This window comes from Haliotis asinina, chromosome 15 (assembly GCF_037392515.1).
Source record: "Haliotis asinina isolate JCU_RB_2024 chromosome 15, JCU_Hal_asi_v2, whole genome shotgun sequence".
Classification (NCBI taxonomy): domain Eukaryota; kingdom Metazoa; phylum Mollusca; class Gastropoda; order Lepetellida; family Haliotidae; genus Haliotis; species Haliotis asinina.
The window spans coordinates 6,284,848-6,299,844 of record NC_090294.1 but is presented as its reverse complement, the minus strand read 5'-3'; the positions used below and the strand labels follow the sequence as shown (position 1 = coordinate 6,299,844).

The 14,997-nt window shown below is 38.7% G+C and overlaps 1 protein-coding gene across 1 annotated transcript in view; it reads right to left on the bottom strand.

Moving 5' to 3' along the window:
* LOC137266224 (uncharacterized) overlaps window positions 1–11,912 on the bottom strand; it is a 60,207-nt gene extending 48,295 nt beyond the window's left edge. The window contains exon 1 of the mRNA XM_067801722.1: window positions 11,687–11,912. Within this exon, the coding sequence (XP_067657823.1) occupies window positions 11,687–11,912 (226 nt within the window). The remainder of the gene's footprint in view (window positions 1–11,686) is intronic.
* Window positions 11,913–14,997: the final 3,085 nt, after the last annotated feature.

Here is a 14,997-nt window from a genome sequence, read left to right as displayed (position 1 = left end):
TCAGCTCTTGAAACACTTACCAGAATCCTGTTTAGAGACGCTCGTGTCAATTTTTGATGATATTTGGACTTTCGGGAAATTTCCTTCTTCATGGCGTGATGCTATAGTAGTACCAATACCTAAACCTGGACGTGATCATACGGATCCATCCAATTATCGTCCGATTTCATTAACTAGCTGTGTTTGCAAGACCATGGAACGCATGATAAATAATCGACTTGTTTGGTACTTGGAAACAAATAACCTTATCACAGATATACAATGTGGTTTCCGTAAAAACAAAAATACTGTCGATCACTTAGTACGTTTGGAATCATTTGTGAAACACGCGCTGATTAATAAACAACATGCTGTGTCTATCTTTTTTGATCTTGAGAAGGCATAGGACACAACCTGGAAGTATGGTATTCTGAGAGATCTACATGATTTCGGTTTGCGAGGTCGTTTGCCTGAATTCATTGGCAAATTTTTAAATAACAGACAATTTCAAGTCCGTGTGGGTTCTACCCTGTCTGATCATTACAATCAGGATCAGGGTGTTCCACAAGGAAGTATTATGTCAGTCTCTCTTTTTAGTATAAAGATAAATAGTTTATCAAAAGTTTTAAACGATTCAATTGATGGATCGTTATTTGTGGATGATTTTAATATTTCTTGTCGTGGGAAAAATATGAATACCATTGAACGACAACTACAGTTGTGTTTAAACAAGATTAATAAATGGTGTCTTGAAAACGGCTTTAAATTTTCTAAATCGAAAACTAACTGTATACATTTTTGTCGTAAATATAAACCACATAAAGACCCTGAACTATCTCTAGATGACACACCAATTAAAGTTGTGAAGGAAGCTAAGTTCTTGGGTCTCATCTTTGACTCACATTTAACGTTTTTACCGTATATTAAATCACTTAAAACTAAATGCCTGAAAGCACTTGACTTGTTGAAAGTGGTTTAAAATTCTAAATGGGGAGGGGATTACTCGTACGTTATAAACTTGATTATGGCTCAATCGTACATGGTGGAGCCTGCAAAAGCAACCTTAAACTTCTTGATTCTGTCCACCACCAAGGTTTAAGACTTTGTCTTGGGTCTTTCCGAACTTCATCGATTGGCAGTCTTTACGTTGAGGCCGATGAATCATCTCTTGCACAACGCAGTATCAAATTATCTTTACAATATATCACAAAACTATACTCTGACGAATCTAACCCTGCATACAACTGTGCCTTCAATCCTCTGTATCAGGATTTGTATAGCAAAAAGTCTTCTCTTGTTCCACCTCTTGGGTTCAGAAAAAAAGCCGTTTCTTGCTGCTGCTGGTATTGAGTTGGACAATATAGCTCCTTCCCGTCTTCTTTCCTCTCCCTCTTGGCAGTTGGTTAGGCCACAAGTTGACCTAACATTAACGACATTTAAAAAAAACAGAAACTAATGAATTGCAGTATAAACAAGAATATAATCAATTGAAACATACATATAACAATCACAAATCCTTATTTACAGATGGGTCCAAGGATGGTGGCGCAGTTGCTTGTCCTACTGTCATTGGATCCAGAACAATATCTTCTAGATTACCAGACAATAGCTCTATTTTTACAGCAGAAGCTAACGCCATATTAACAGCTCTCAAATATATTCAAAGACACCCTAAACGTAAACAGTATATAATCTATTCCGACTCTCTTTCTTGCCTTCAGGCTATTAAAAATATTTATTGTAAACATCCACTTTTAATCGAAATTATTGAATTGTATAACAATCTTGCTACTGGCCAGTGCGACATCGTCTTTTGTTGGTTACCAAGCCATGTTCGAATCTCTGGTAACACATTTGATGACCTTGCTGTTAAAGCAGCACTAAACAAATCTGTGTCACCACTTCTTATTCCTTACATTGATTATAAAGCCACCATTAGATCTTACATCCGTGATCTGATGCAAAAGAAGTGGGACACCCAAGTAGGTATCAATAAATTACATGAAATAAAACCATTTGTTGGTTCCACTTACTTGGGTTGTCGGTCCAGATTTGAAGAGGTCATTATACGACGATGTCGTATTGGCCACACTAGGTATACCCATGAATATCTTTTGAAAGGTGAGGATCCTCCGATCTGTATCCCTTGTGATGAAATAATCACGGTCAAGCATGTCTTGCTTGACTGTGTTGAATATTCCATCACAAGGGACAATTGTTTTAAATCAAGAACATTGAAGGACCTTTTTAGTAACGTAAGTTCTCATTTAATTATTGGCACCCGTGAACGGCCACCTCCTCGTGGTGGGTGCTGGGTAACGCCAAGAGCCGTTCCAATCCCCGTGTGGACCCGGGTCAACTAGGTCCATAGCACCCCATTGCTGGTCGCAAGGAGCGACCGAATGGGGCAACCTGTTTGCCGTGGGTTGCGTCCCGTGTCGGTGGAGGACGGTAGTCTGGTGGTTGAGGGCAATAGGAGCCTGAATCGTGTTCCTGTTGCCCAACACACCACTTCGGCCCTTACTTCACCTAGACGGGTGGTAGAATCGGCCCGATTCTATCAATCGGCTGGTCACGCCAAGCCCTGTGTATGGACTTGTAAGTCATTACACAAATGTAATTTGAGAAAGTTTACTTTTGGACTTGGCACATTTGTTTATATCAAATGTCAACGACCTTTCAATATGATGTTTTGAACTTTGCCTAGAGTCTTATGCCCAGAAGGCGGTGACTCATGGGCCAATCTGGTAGAATTGTTAATCTTTTAATGTTTCTGCTGGAGTATATCATCCGGGTATCCTTGGTGGTGCAAGTTGGAGACCCACTTGTATTTAGCATTGTCCTTGTGATACTCTGTGGTGGGTGGGGAGCTCGGATGATGAACCATATAACCAACAAACATGGAATACCAAACCCCTTCCAAAAAAACAAAACGTCCACTGGATAATGAAGATGAGCAAAGACCATTAAAATCTGTAGAACATTGGCCACGATTTTTAGTGCTTGAGAGAGTTGACAAAACACCTCTCAAACTTAACCCTTTTGCGATATCTAAGGGTATTCAAGGCATAGCTGGTGAAGTTAAAAACGTCCGAAGATTACGATCAGGCTCTTTGCTGATAGAATGCAACAGGAAACAGCAATCTACCAACCTTATGTCAACAGTTTCATTTGTCGGCGTTCCTGTTTTAGTTACAGCACATAGAACGCTCAATACCAGTAAAGGAATTGTACGAGACAGGGATCAGTTGTTTGCTGATATGACGGAAGCTGACATAGTGTTTGAGATGAGAAATCAAGACGTTATGTTTGTTAAACGGTTCTCAACACGAAAGAACTCACAAACACAACCAACCAACACGTACCTTTTTTCATTTTCAACGCCGACTGCTCCGACATCAATCAAAGCAGGTTACAGCAATATCAAAGTTGACACCTTTATTCCAAACCCATTAAGGTGTTTCAAATGTCAAAGATTTGGCCATGGCGTCAATACGTGCACAAGATCTGTCACATGTGCTCATTGCGGTGAACAAACTCATACAACGGAAGACTGTGACAATGATGCTAAGAAATGTACCAACTGTTCAGGGAGTCACCCATCATACTCTAAAGACTGTCCTGTCTGGAAACACCACATGAAAATAAATAGAACTAAATTTTCCAGAAACATCAGTTTTTCTGAAGCAAAGAAACTTGTTCAGTCTGAGGAAGGCACGGAAATTTATGCGTCTGTCCTCCAGACAACCCCTGAAATAACAACCAAAGTCACAACATTATCTGTTGACTGCCAGACAGACTTGACGTGGTTGAACTCTGAAGCGCCTCAAATATATTCAAATGAACAGTCAACTCAAACATCTGATTCACGCTCTGACATACAGACTCTTTCTGAAGGTCAATCATCATCTCTCACTTAGAAGAAGTCTCAAGCACAAAAACTACAAATATCTCAAAGAAATGTGAAACAAAGCAAATCAAGAACTGAATCTTCGAAAGGACAAAGTGATAGGATTTCAAAGGGGTCAGATAATTCGATCCAACTATTTAATAGGTTTGGATCTCTTGAAAGAATGGATGTGGCTGAAACCATCCAGCCACGGGCGCAAAGCGTATCGCCCTCTAAAAAGGTACGGGGTAGATCCCCAGTCATACCTCCCAAAAGATAGATTCTCCAAACAATATTATACAGTGGAATTGCCGAGGACTGAAGGCCAACTTTAACGACTTACTGCTATTGGTCCAGGACATTCGTCCATCAGCATTCTGTCTTCAAGAAACATATTTAAAGCAGACAGATAATTTCAGCCTGCTTCACTTCAATGCATATCATTCTTTTTCTCCTCCGGGTGATAGGGCCACGGGAGGATCATCCATCCTTGTGAGACATAATGTACTCCAAAGCCCTGTTATCCTTCAAACTAATCTTCAAGCTGTTGCAGTACGACTTACTTTGCATGTTACTTTACTCTCTGCTCGCTATATATTCCACCATCTTCAGGTCTTCAACAGGCTGATATTCAAACCCTTTACAATCAACCCCCGAAACCCTGTATTATTTTGGGTGATTTTAATGGCCACAACCCACTCTTGGGTGGTACAACTGTTAATACCAAAGGGAAAGTACTGGAGGAGTTTATTACAAACAATGATTTATGCATATATAATGATTGTTCAAATACATATTTACACCCTGGCACAGGAACCTATTCAGCTCTTGATTTGTCACTTACTGATTCTGGTCTATTGAGTGAGTTTGAATGGTCAGTCCACGACGACCTTTGTGGAAGTGACCATTTCCCAACAATCTTAAAACCCCTGAACCCATCTGATGTCCCTCCATCATCTAGATGGATTTTTACAAAGGCTAACTGGAGTTTATATGAAACTCTCTGCATTGACCAACTTAAACCTGAACTTTTCATTGATGTTCCTGATGCTATTAAATGTTTTTCTAATAATATGAACGACATAGCTGAGTAGTGTATCCCAAAGTCCTCAGTAATTCCGCACATACGAAAACCATGGTTTAATGTTGAATGCAAACAGGCTCGCAAGGCACGGAAAAAAGCTGAACATTATTTCCGTCGTCATCCTATGGTCCATAACTTGAACAAATGTAAAATCGTAAACGCTAAAGCACGGCGTACTTTTAAACAAAGTAAACGTCAGTCCTGGCAAAACTATGTATCTAAAATAAATTCACGCACGCCGATTTCTAAAGTATTGAATATGATCCAGAAAAACAAAGGAAAGGGCTCTAGATCTGGCATTCACCATCTCAAAGATAGAGACCAGTTATTAACTAATGCATCTGATATTGCTAATAAACTTGGTGAAACACTGGCACAGCATTCTTCTTCCACACATTATGTACCTGAGTTCCAAAGGTATCAACAACAGCAAGAAAAGAAATCTATAAATTTCACTTCAGATAACGGGGAAGATTATAACGAGGTATTTTCAATTCATGAACTCCATACTGCTCTTGACCAGGCCCACGATACTGCTACAGGAGCTGATAACATACATTATCAACTTCTGAAGCCCTTACCAGAATCTTGTTTAGAAACTCTTCTAAATATTTTTGATGATATTTGGACGTCGGGGAAATTTCCGTCATCGTGGCGAGATGCTATAGTAGTCCCAATACCTAAACCTGGACGTGACCATACCGATCCTTCAAATTATCGCCCAATTTCTCTCACAAGCTGCGCTTACAAAACCATGGAACGCATGATAAACAATAGGCTAGTTTGGTACTTAGAAACCAATAACCTCATAACAGATATTCAGTATGGCTTTCGTAAAAACAGAAGTACCATTGATCACTTGGTGCGTTTGGAGTCTTTTGTCAAAAACGCTATAATTGATAAACAACATGCAGTGTCTATCTTTTTTGATTTAGAAAAAGCGTATGACACTACATGGAAATACGAATCTAATGATTTAATATCTAACATTCAATGTGGACTTCGGAAAAATCGCAGTACCATTGACCATTTAGTTCGATTAGAGTCATTTGTGAAAAATGCAATCATCAATAATCAACATGCAGTGTCCATCTTTTTTTACCTTGAAAAGGCATACGACACTAAATGGAAATATGGCATTTTAAAAGATTTACATGACTTTGGATTGCGAGGCCGATTGCCTCTATTTATATCCAACTTTTTAAATGACAGGCAATTTCAAGTCCGGGTGGGTTCTACTCTGTCTGATCATTATAATCAGGATCAAGGTGTTCCACAAGGGACTATTTTGTCTGTCACTTTATTTAGCGTTAAAAGCAACAGTTTATCCAAAGTTTTAAATAATTCGATTGACGGATCACTTTTTGCGGATGATTTTAATATCTCTTGTCGTGGTAAAAATATGCGTACTATTGAGAGGCAACTGCAATTGTGTTTAAACAAAATTAATAAATGGTGTCTTGAGAACGGTTTCAGATTTTCTAAATCAAAAACTAATTGTATACATTTCTGTAGACGATATAAACCACATAAAGACCCTGAACTGTTTCTAAATGGCACTGCTATTAAAGTTGTAAAAGAGGCCAAGTTCTTGGGATTGATTTTTGACTCGCATTTAACGTTTCTCCCCCATATCAAATACCTTAAAGCTAAATGCCTGAAGGCACTTGACCTTTTGAAAGTCATTTCTAATTGTAAGTGGGGAGGGGACCAAGCTACCCTCCTACAACTTTATCGATCATTGGTCCGTTCGAAACTTGATTACGGTTCCATCGTATACGGTGGAGCTTGCAAAAGCAACCTTAAACTTCTTGATTCTGTACACCATCAAGGTTTAAGACTTTGTCTTGGGTCTTTCCGAACTTCACCTATTGACAGTCTTTACGTTGAAGCCGACGAACCATCTCTTACACAACGTCGTATAAAATTATCCTTACAATACATTACTAAATTATACTCTAATGATTCTAATCCTGCATACAACTGTGTGTTCAACCCACTTTATAAAGATTTGTATGACAAAAAGTCTTCTCTTGTTCCACCTCTCGGGCACAGAATTAAACCCTTTCTTTCTTCGGCCGGCAATGAACTGGAAAATATAGCTCCTTCCCGTCTCCTTTCTTCTCCTCCTTGGCAATTGGTTAGGCCACAAGTCGGCCTAACATTAACTTCTTTTAAAAAATCAGAAACTAATGAGTTACAATATAAACAAGAATATAATCAATTAAAAACGAAATATAGCAATTACAACTATATATTGCAATTATAAATTCTTATTTACTGATGGATCCAAGGACGGTGGCGCAGTGGCTTGTGCCACTGTCATTGGATCCAGAACAATATCTTCTAGAATTCCAGATAACAGCTCTATTTTTACTGCAGAAGCAAAAGGCCATATTAACAGCTCTTAAATATATTCAAAGACACCCTAAACGTAAACAATATATAATCTATTCCGACTCTCTTTCTTGCCTTCAGGCTATTAAAAATATTTCTTGTAAACATCCACTTTTAATATAAATTATTGAATTGTATAATGATCTTGCTACTGGCCAATACGACATCGTCTTTTGTTGGTTACCCAGCCACGTAGGCATTTCAGGGAATACACTGGCTGATCTTGCGGCACTCAACAAATCTGTGACACCACTTCTTATTCCATATTCAGATTATAAATCTACAATTAGATCTTATATCCGTGATCTAATGCAGAAGAAGTGGGACACTCAAGTAGGTATCAATAAATTACATGAAATAAAACCGTATATTGGTTACACCTACTTGGGTTGTCAGTCCAGATTTGAAGAGGTCATTTTGCGACGATGTCGCATGGCCATACGCGGTATACACATGAGTACTTGTTAAAAGGTGAGGATCCTCCGTTTTGTATCCCTTGTGATGAAAGAATCACAGTCAAGCATGTTTTGCTTGACTGTGTTGAATATTCCATCACAAGGGATAACTATTTTACATCACGAAGTATGAAGGATCTTTTAGTAATGTTAGTTGTCATTTAATCATTGCGTTTTTAAATGAATTAGATCTGTTTCAGAACTTGTAAATAGATAAACATATGATTGGAAGTTGAATTAGCAGATAACATTGTTAGTGGCTGTATCTTCGAAGGGGGTTGAAGTACCATAAAATTATTGTCCTCCTGAGAGGGTACGTAAGTCCCAAAACATTTGGAATCAGATTTAATCTTCCACATTTTTTAGCTGTAGTATATGTGTCATCGTAATTTTTGGCTAATCTTGCATACAGTCGCCAGCTGCTGAGGGATGCTGTAAACCCAGCTAGGGACCATGCAGGTAGCAAACGTACTGTGTAAGTCCCCATGGCCCCTAGTATGGTGTTGGCGATCTATGGCCTGTTTTTATATTGTACTGTCCAAATAGTGATACTGTTATTTTTTAAGTTTCCACACTAGTTTTAATAATAACTGTGATACTCTAGTGGTTTTACTGTCCTTCGTCGACAGGTTCTTCATAAAAAGCATATATATTCTTTTTGTCACGTATGTTCTCGTCACGATATGGCTGCAATATTGCCGCTGTGACGTTAAATATTAACTCACTCACTCATTTAATTATTGCATTTTTAAAAGAATTGAATTTATTGACTGACATGTAAATAAATAAGTATTTTATGATTGGAAGTTGAATTAGCAGCTAAGATTGTTAGTGGCTGTATCCTCGAAGGGGGTTGAAGTACTGTAAAATTATTGTCCTCCTGAGAGGGTACGATTTAAGTAAGATTTAATCTTCCATGTTTTTAATCGTAGAATATGTGTCATTTTAATTTTTGGCTAATCTTGCATACAGTCGCCAACAGCTGAGGGGATGGTGTAAATCCAGCCAGGGACCATGCAGGTAGCAGAGGTACTGTAAGTCCCCATGGTCCCTGGTATGGTGATCTACCCTCTGTTGTTGGCGATCCATGGCCTGTTTTTATATTGTACTGTCCAAATAGTCATACTGTAATCTTTAAGTTTCCACGCTAGTTTTAATACTAACTGTGATAGTCTAGTGGTTTTACTGTCCTTCGTAGGCAGGGTCTTCATAGTATGCGTATATATATTCTTTTTTGTCATGTATGTTCTCGTCACGATATGGCTGCAGTATTGCCGATTTGACGTTAAATATTAACTCACTCACTCTTGTCACTTAGAAAAACCGTAAGGTTGGCCATGCTCTTTCGGGTCACCTACGGCTGTTAACATTGTGAACAGGCACCTAGTCGCGGTGGCTGAGCGGGTTAGGCGGCTGACTTTGTGTGCTGGTGATTAGGTGCCTGACTCTGAGGGTGCGCCAGTCGCGGTGGCTGAGCGGGTTAGGCGGCTGACTTTGTGTGCTGGTGATTAGGTGCCTGACTCTGAGGGTGCGGGTTCGAATCCCGGATGGGACTCAACCAAAGGAAGTACTAGAATTTGTACTTTACTGAGAAAGTGAAATCCCAAATATGACATATGTTGCTAATAAATACATTTATATAAATTATAGTTGAAGCGTTGTTGCACTCAGATGTTATGATTTTTGCGGTGGACACCCCATTAGTATATCCGTAAAATTAAGAATTATATCAAATTAGACTAAAATTTAATATTGTAATGGCAAATTCAACACTATTGTTTATACTGTTATTGACAGTTTATATTCTTTAAACGTTATCAAGTGTCGGGTGTATCGTATCCTAAATGATACTGGGTTGTAATATATTTCGCTGACCAATCTGTACCCAGGACTGTTTGGCTTAAAGCTAATGTACAATTCAATTTCACTTATCAGTTTAGGCCTGTTAAAGGTCATTATTATCCTACTCGCGATCCTAGAAGTCTGATCGAAAACTGCACAGCCCGACTATTCTAACGTGTGGTTCAATCAAACCTTAAGGTTTTCACCCCAAAAATGTGTTGAACTTGTAGGTCAGTCTTTTACCTCCATGCTCATAGTGTTACATTTGTCTACCTGCTTGTCATATTTGAACGCTGACCCTCTCATTTGCACTACTCTCATTCTTGGAACAAACGTCTGGCCTCTCTTCGGTAAACATGGACAGTGTCCGTAATCTCTGAATGACTCGGAAACACAAGACGGCTCTCATTGGTCAATTTCCACGTGTGCGGGAAAACAACAAACAAACATTGCACACAGGAAAGAACCAACCATTTTCGACTTTTCCGATCACATCAACACATCAGCTGTCAAAACAATATCCCACAATATGGAACACGTGGAAATTGATTTGATATAACATCCTTCAATATAGAAGCGCATTTTATGTCTTATGCCAGTGTAATTGATGTACGAAAAGAAATAGTGAATTGGATCTTTGTAAGAGTAGCCCCAAGAACAAGACGGATTTCAAGGTAGAAATCTTTGATATTTGTGTGCGTTTAAATCACTGACACCGAGTCTTAGGCGCGAATCTGACAGAATCTCGATCTAGAGTTTAAATTAAGCTAGGTATTATTATTTGTTTATTATTATTAATTTGTTTCTGAAAACTACCCAAAGTAGTCAATTCTTTATAAATAATAATGATAATATAGAAGAACGATGCCGGAACACCAACATATGTCCGAATTTACCGATTTTTTGATAATTCATATGCCAGATTACACAGCTTCCACTGTATACATTGCAATTATCCAAACAGCCCGTTGTACATTGAAACATACCACATAAAATGTTACATTTAGACCTAATTCATCAAATGAATAATCTGACTTGAAATATTTTTGAAAAGTTAATTTCTTGCTGCAGACTTGTCATTTATAACTGACCGTGTTGATTGGCAAAACAAGTGTTGAACTTGTCGAACTGTAAATTGTATTATTAATTAAGTAATAATTATTATTGGGCCACAACGTTTATTGTTTAGAATGATAATTATTATGGGTCACATTTCGTATCATAAATGTTTACTACTTTTTGCATTTGGGCAGCAGGCTTTCAGGAAGTGCTTTAAAGTTACCTTCTCTTGAGTTTATGTTTTGATTATTTCTGCGTACTTCCGGGAGACTGCTAGAGGATTCTATTTTGATGGGGATGGTCGTAAGTGCTCGAACTTCCAGGACATATTGAATGTACATATAAAGGTTAGTTGCCGTGTTGTCTACACTCAACGGATACACAGAATAACTGGAGTATATTAGCCTGCCAATCTCTGTCAACGCTTGATCTACATAACCGTTGCCTGACCACTCGCTGTGTTACATTCCGTATAACTGTTTCTCACTCTCACGTCAAGGCTTCGGTGAGTTGACATTATATTTGTGACCCATTACTTTCGAGTTGACCCAGTTGTATTGTACATGAAACCTCTCCTGTGAATCTGTATATTTTGTATTTTGTTTGCTCAATATAAAGTCTCATTGAAAATATCAAACATTTTTAACCGTAACACTGTGTAGATTCTTCGATACATAAACCCGTCCTGTTTATAACAATGAACTAAACTGACAGAGGTTCCTTAGAGTGACGTTTCGTGGTAGTAGCAAGAAGATTACAACATGCAGGTCTCCGCTTTAACGTTATACTACGACGAGCAGTGTCTGAAGCGACATTGCACATATCAGACGGCGGCCCAGACAGCGCATTTACTCAATATTGTAATTCAAACTGTCGGGTCGCTATTGAGTAGACAGTGAGAAATAATTTAAAATCAATGATGGGATTTTGAATGAGGGTTGAAAAGGAAGGAGCAATGGAGAAACAAAAACTGTAACCTACCACAACAGTCTCCTCTGTTGTAGATGGTGACGTTGTGGATGGTGTACTGTCCCAGCAGATCCACAAAGAACCAGGGAGACAAGTCACCAAATGCAGTGTGAATGCAGTCACCCCTAAAATAATTAGGGCCATGCCTGCCGTCAACACCTTTGGCAGCGACTGCCTTTGTCTCTAGGACGCTGCTCACCCATGCTGGTTTCTTCATAGCCAAGTTAAAACTTTGCATTTTGCACACTGTAAATTGAGATTGTAAGTCCAATAATGTAAATATATGTACGATTGTTGTATTTAAAAAAGGATGTGATATAACAACACTAAACACAATACATGGATGCACCCTGTCCATGGCACACAACTACTATTCTCATTAATGATATTGATAAAGAATAATACACAACTTCGCTTGTGATATAGAATGCCCACAATCACACGATACATCCCTATTTCTCAAATCATGATATATATTTCAGTGAAAAGGTAGGGAACTTATTGAAACAGTAAATGCCTTCGGTGGAAACCGGTTCCTTTCAAAGTGAGGACCATCTGTAAAGCCTTTTGTCTTTTTTGTTTGTCCTGGTGTATAAAAATCACATCTCGAAATAAAACATCAGATATCAGAAAGATTTCTTCCGCTTTTTCGTAATGCTACACATTGTTAATCCGTGTTCAAAAAACACCTAAAGTTTAGCCCCTTAATATCTTACTCAGGATCGTGTGTAAGAAACCCAAAAAGTAAGAACTCACCTTCTAAACATAAGACAGGCAGAAGACAGATCATGGTGAAAGAGAAGACTGCCATAATGCCACAGAGAACTTCTACTGACAACTCCCAGATACGTTGTCTTAAATGGAACTAGAGACATAAACTAACGGTGTTCAATATGCGCGTATGTTGTTAAATACAGGCGCGGTATGAAAGATTAATAAAAGCTTGCAGCCATATGAAAGATTAATAAGAGGCTGCTGCCGGTATGAAAGATTAATAAAAGGGTGGTGCCACGAAGGCTGCTGCTCTTCACCACTGTCTCTTCGGGAACTGATGACTGTGTGTTTTTATATGGCTATTACTTATTCATATTATACTTCACATAGATAACTGAGTGTCTTTGACAAACATATCTTGTATCTCAAGGGCAAACCTACACGTGCACTTATAACAGGAACTGTACCCGTGTTGGGGAATTAAACCCGGGACTTCAGTGTGACGAGCGAACGTATAATCCACTAGGCTACACCACCCTCCTTGTTTGGTTATAAAGTTCATTATTCAGTGCGATATTGGGCTTAAAGCCTTTCATTTCCCAGTACACTGAGATAGCTAGCTTCCTGAGGAAAGTGAACTACACTCGAAATTTATCTTACTTCACACATAAATATCGTTTCCTGACTGGCTAAGTGTCCTTCTATTGTTTTCAATGTACCCCACTTACAAGCGAGGTGCATTTCATTGTACCCCAGTGCCAATGGCAACTCATTCGGTATTTCGTGGTAGCATGTTTATTTCGAATCACGCATAATGCACGGAAATTACCGATGTTTTGCGAATGCAAATCGATGGTTGAGAGATAACTATAAATCTCTTTTTAACGTGTCGTCTGCAAAATATAGCGATGACTATTATAATATTTGCCTCGCATTAATAATTCCTATAAATAAATTTTACCAAAACGTTCAAGTGTAGTCCCTGTGAATATTTAGAAGGCGATCTTACTATGACAGTACCTACGGGTAGAAACAGCATGATGCAAGATTAGAAAGGAACATGAAGTTGGAAACGGATTCGTGATTCGTGACTGGGAATCGAATTCCGAATCTGAATAGTGTTTTCAGATTCGGAATTAGATTCCTGAATGTGAACATTTTTTTCAGATTCGGGATTCAAATCCCCTAGTAAACCTGGGTGTCTTAAAAACATGAAGACCCAAACCTACATTTTTCCATATTTCAACCTCAACTTTGAGATTTCTTCACATTCGGCTTCCTTCATTTGAATCCCGAATCTGAATATTTTTTGTCCAGATTCGTGATTCGAATCCTGAAATTGAATATTTTTTTCAGATTCGGGGTTCACATCCCCTAGAACATGGATGACAACAGATACTCCTCAACTTATTTCACCTGCCATATCCACTCAAACAGCAGAGCCACTTCCCAGTACATCCCAAATCCAATCACAGGCATCCTCCGATCACGAACCATCTTCTCAGTCCACAGTTAAGTCTCAACAAATCACTACCAACAAACGTAAAAAGCCAGATTCCTCGAAAAGGCTCAGTGACAGAACCCCTAAAGGATCAGAAAACAAAATTCAGTTGTTCAACAAACATGGATCACTTGAAGACATGGACGTGTCTGAAAACGTCCGCTCTAGGGCACACAGCTTGTCGCCCACCAAAAAAGTGCGGGGTAGATCCCCAATAAATCCCCCCAAAAGATAAGTTATCAGAATAATATTATTCAGTGGAATTGCAGAGGACTAAGGACTCATTTTAATGAATTGCAGCTTTTAATCCAGGATTTTACACTGTCAGCAATCTGTCTACAGGAAACATATTTAAAACACACAGATACTCTTGACCTCCGTCATTTCAATGCATATCATTATTTTTCACCTCCGGGTGATCGGGCAAGTGGAGGATCGTCAATCTTGGTACGGCAAAATGTTATACATAGTTCAATAGCGCTTTAAACAAATCTCCAAGCCGTAGCTGTGCGACTTACATTGCAAGTTGCATTTACACTTTGTTCATTGTATATTCCACCTTCATCTACTGTCCAGTCAACTGATCTACAAGCTCTTTACAATGAACTTCCTAAGCCCTGTATAATCATGGGCGATTACAACTACGAAGACCAAAGGTAAATTACTTGAGGATTTTCTTTCAAATAATTATCTCTGCATTTTCAATGACGGGTCACATACATATTTACATCCTGGCACAGGAACATATTCAGCTCTTGATTTATCAGTTACTGACTCTCATCTTTTAAATGAATTTGAATGGTTGGTTCACGATGACCTGTGTGGGAGCGACCATTTCCCTACAATACTAAAGCCTGTGAACCCATCTGATGTACCTCCATCATCACGATGGAATTTTAAAAAAGGCCAACTGGACTTTATATGAATCTCTCTGTACTGGCAAACTTAAACCTGTACGTTTTCTTTCTGTTCCTGATGCTATTAAATGTTTTTCAGATGTACTCAATGACATTGCTGACGAGTGTATACCAAAGTCTTCTGCAGTTCCACACATAAGAAAACCATGGTTCAACGATGAGTGCAAACAAGCTAGGAAGGCAAGGAAAGA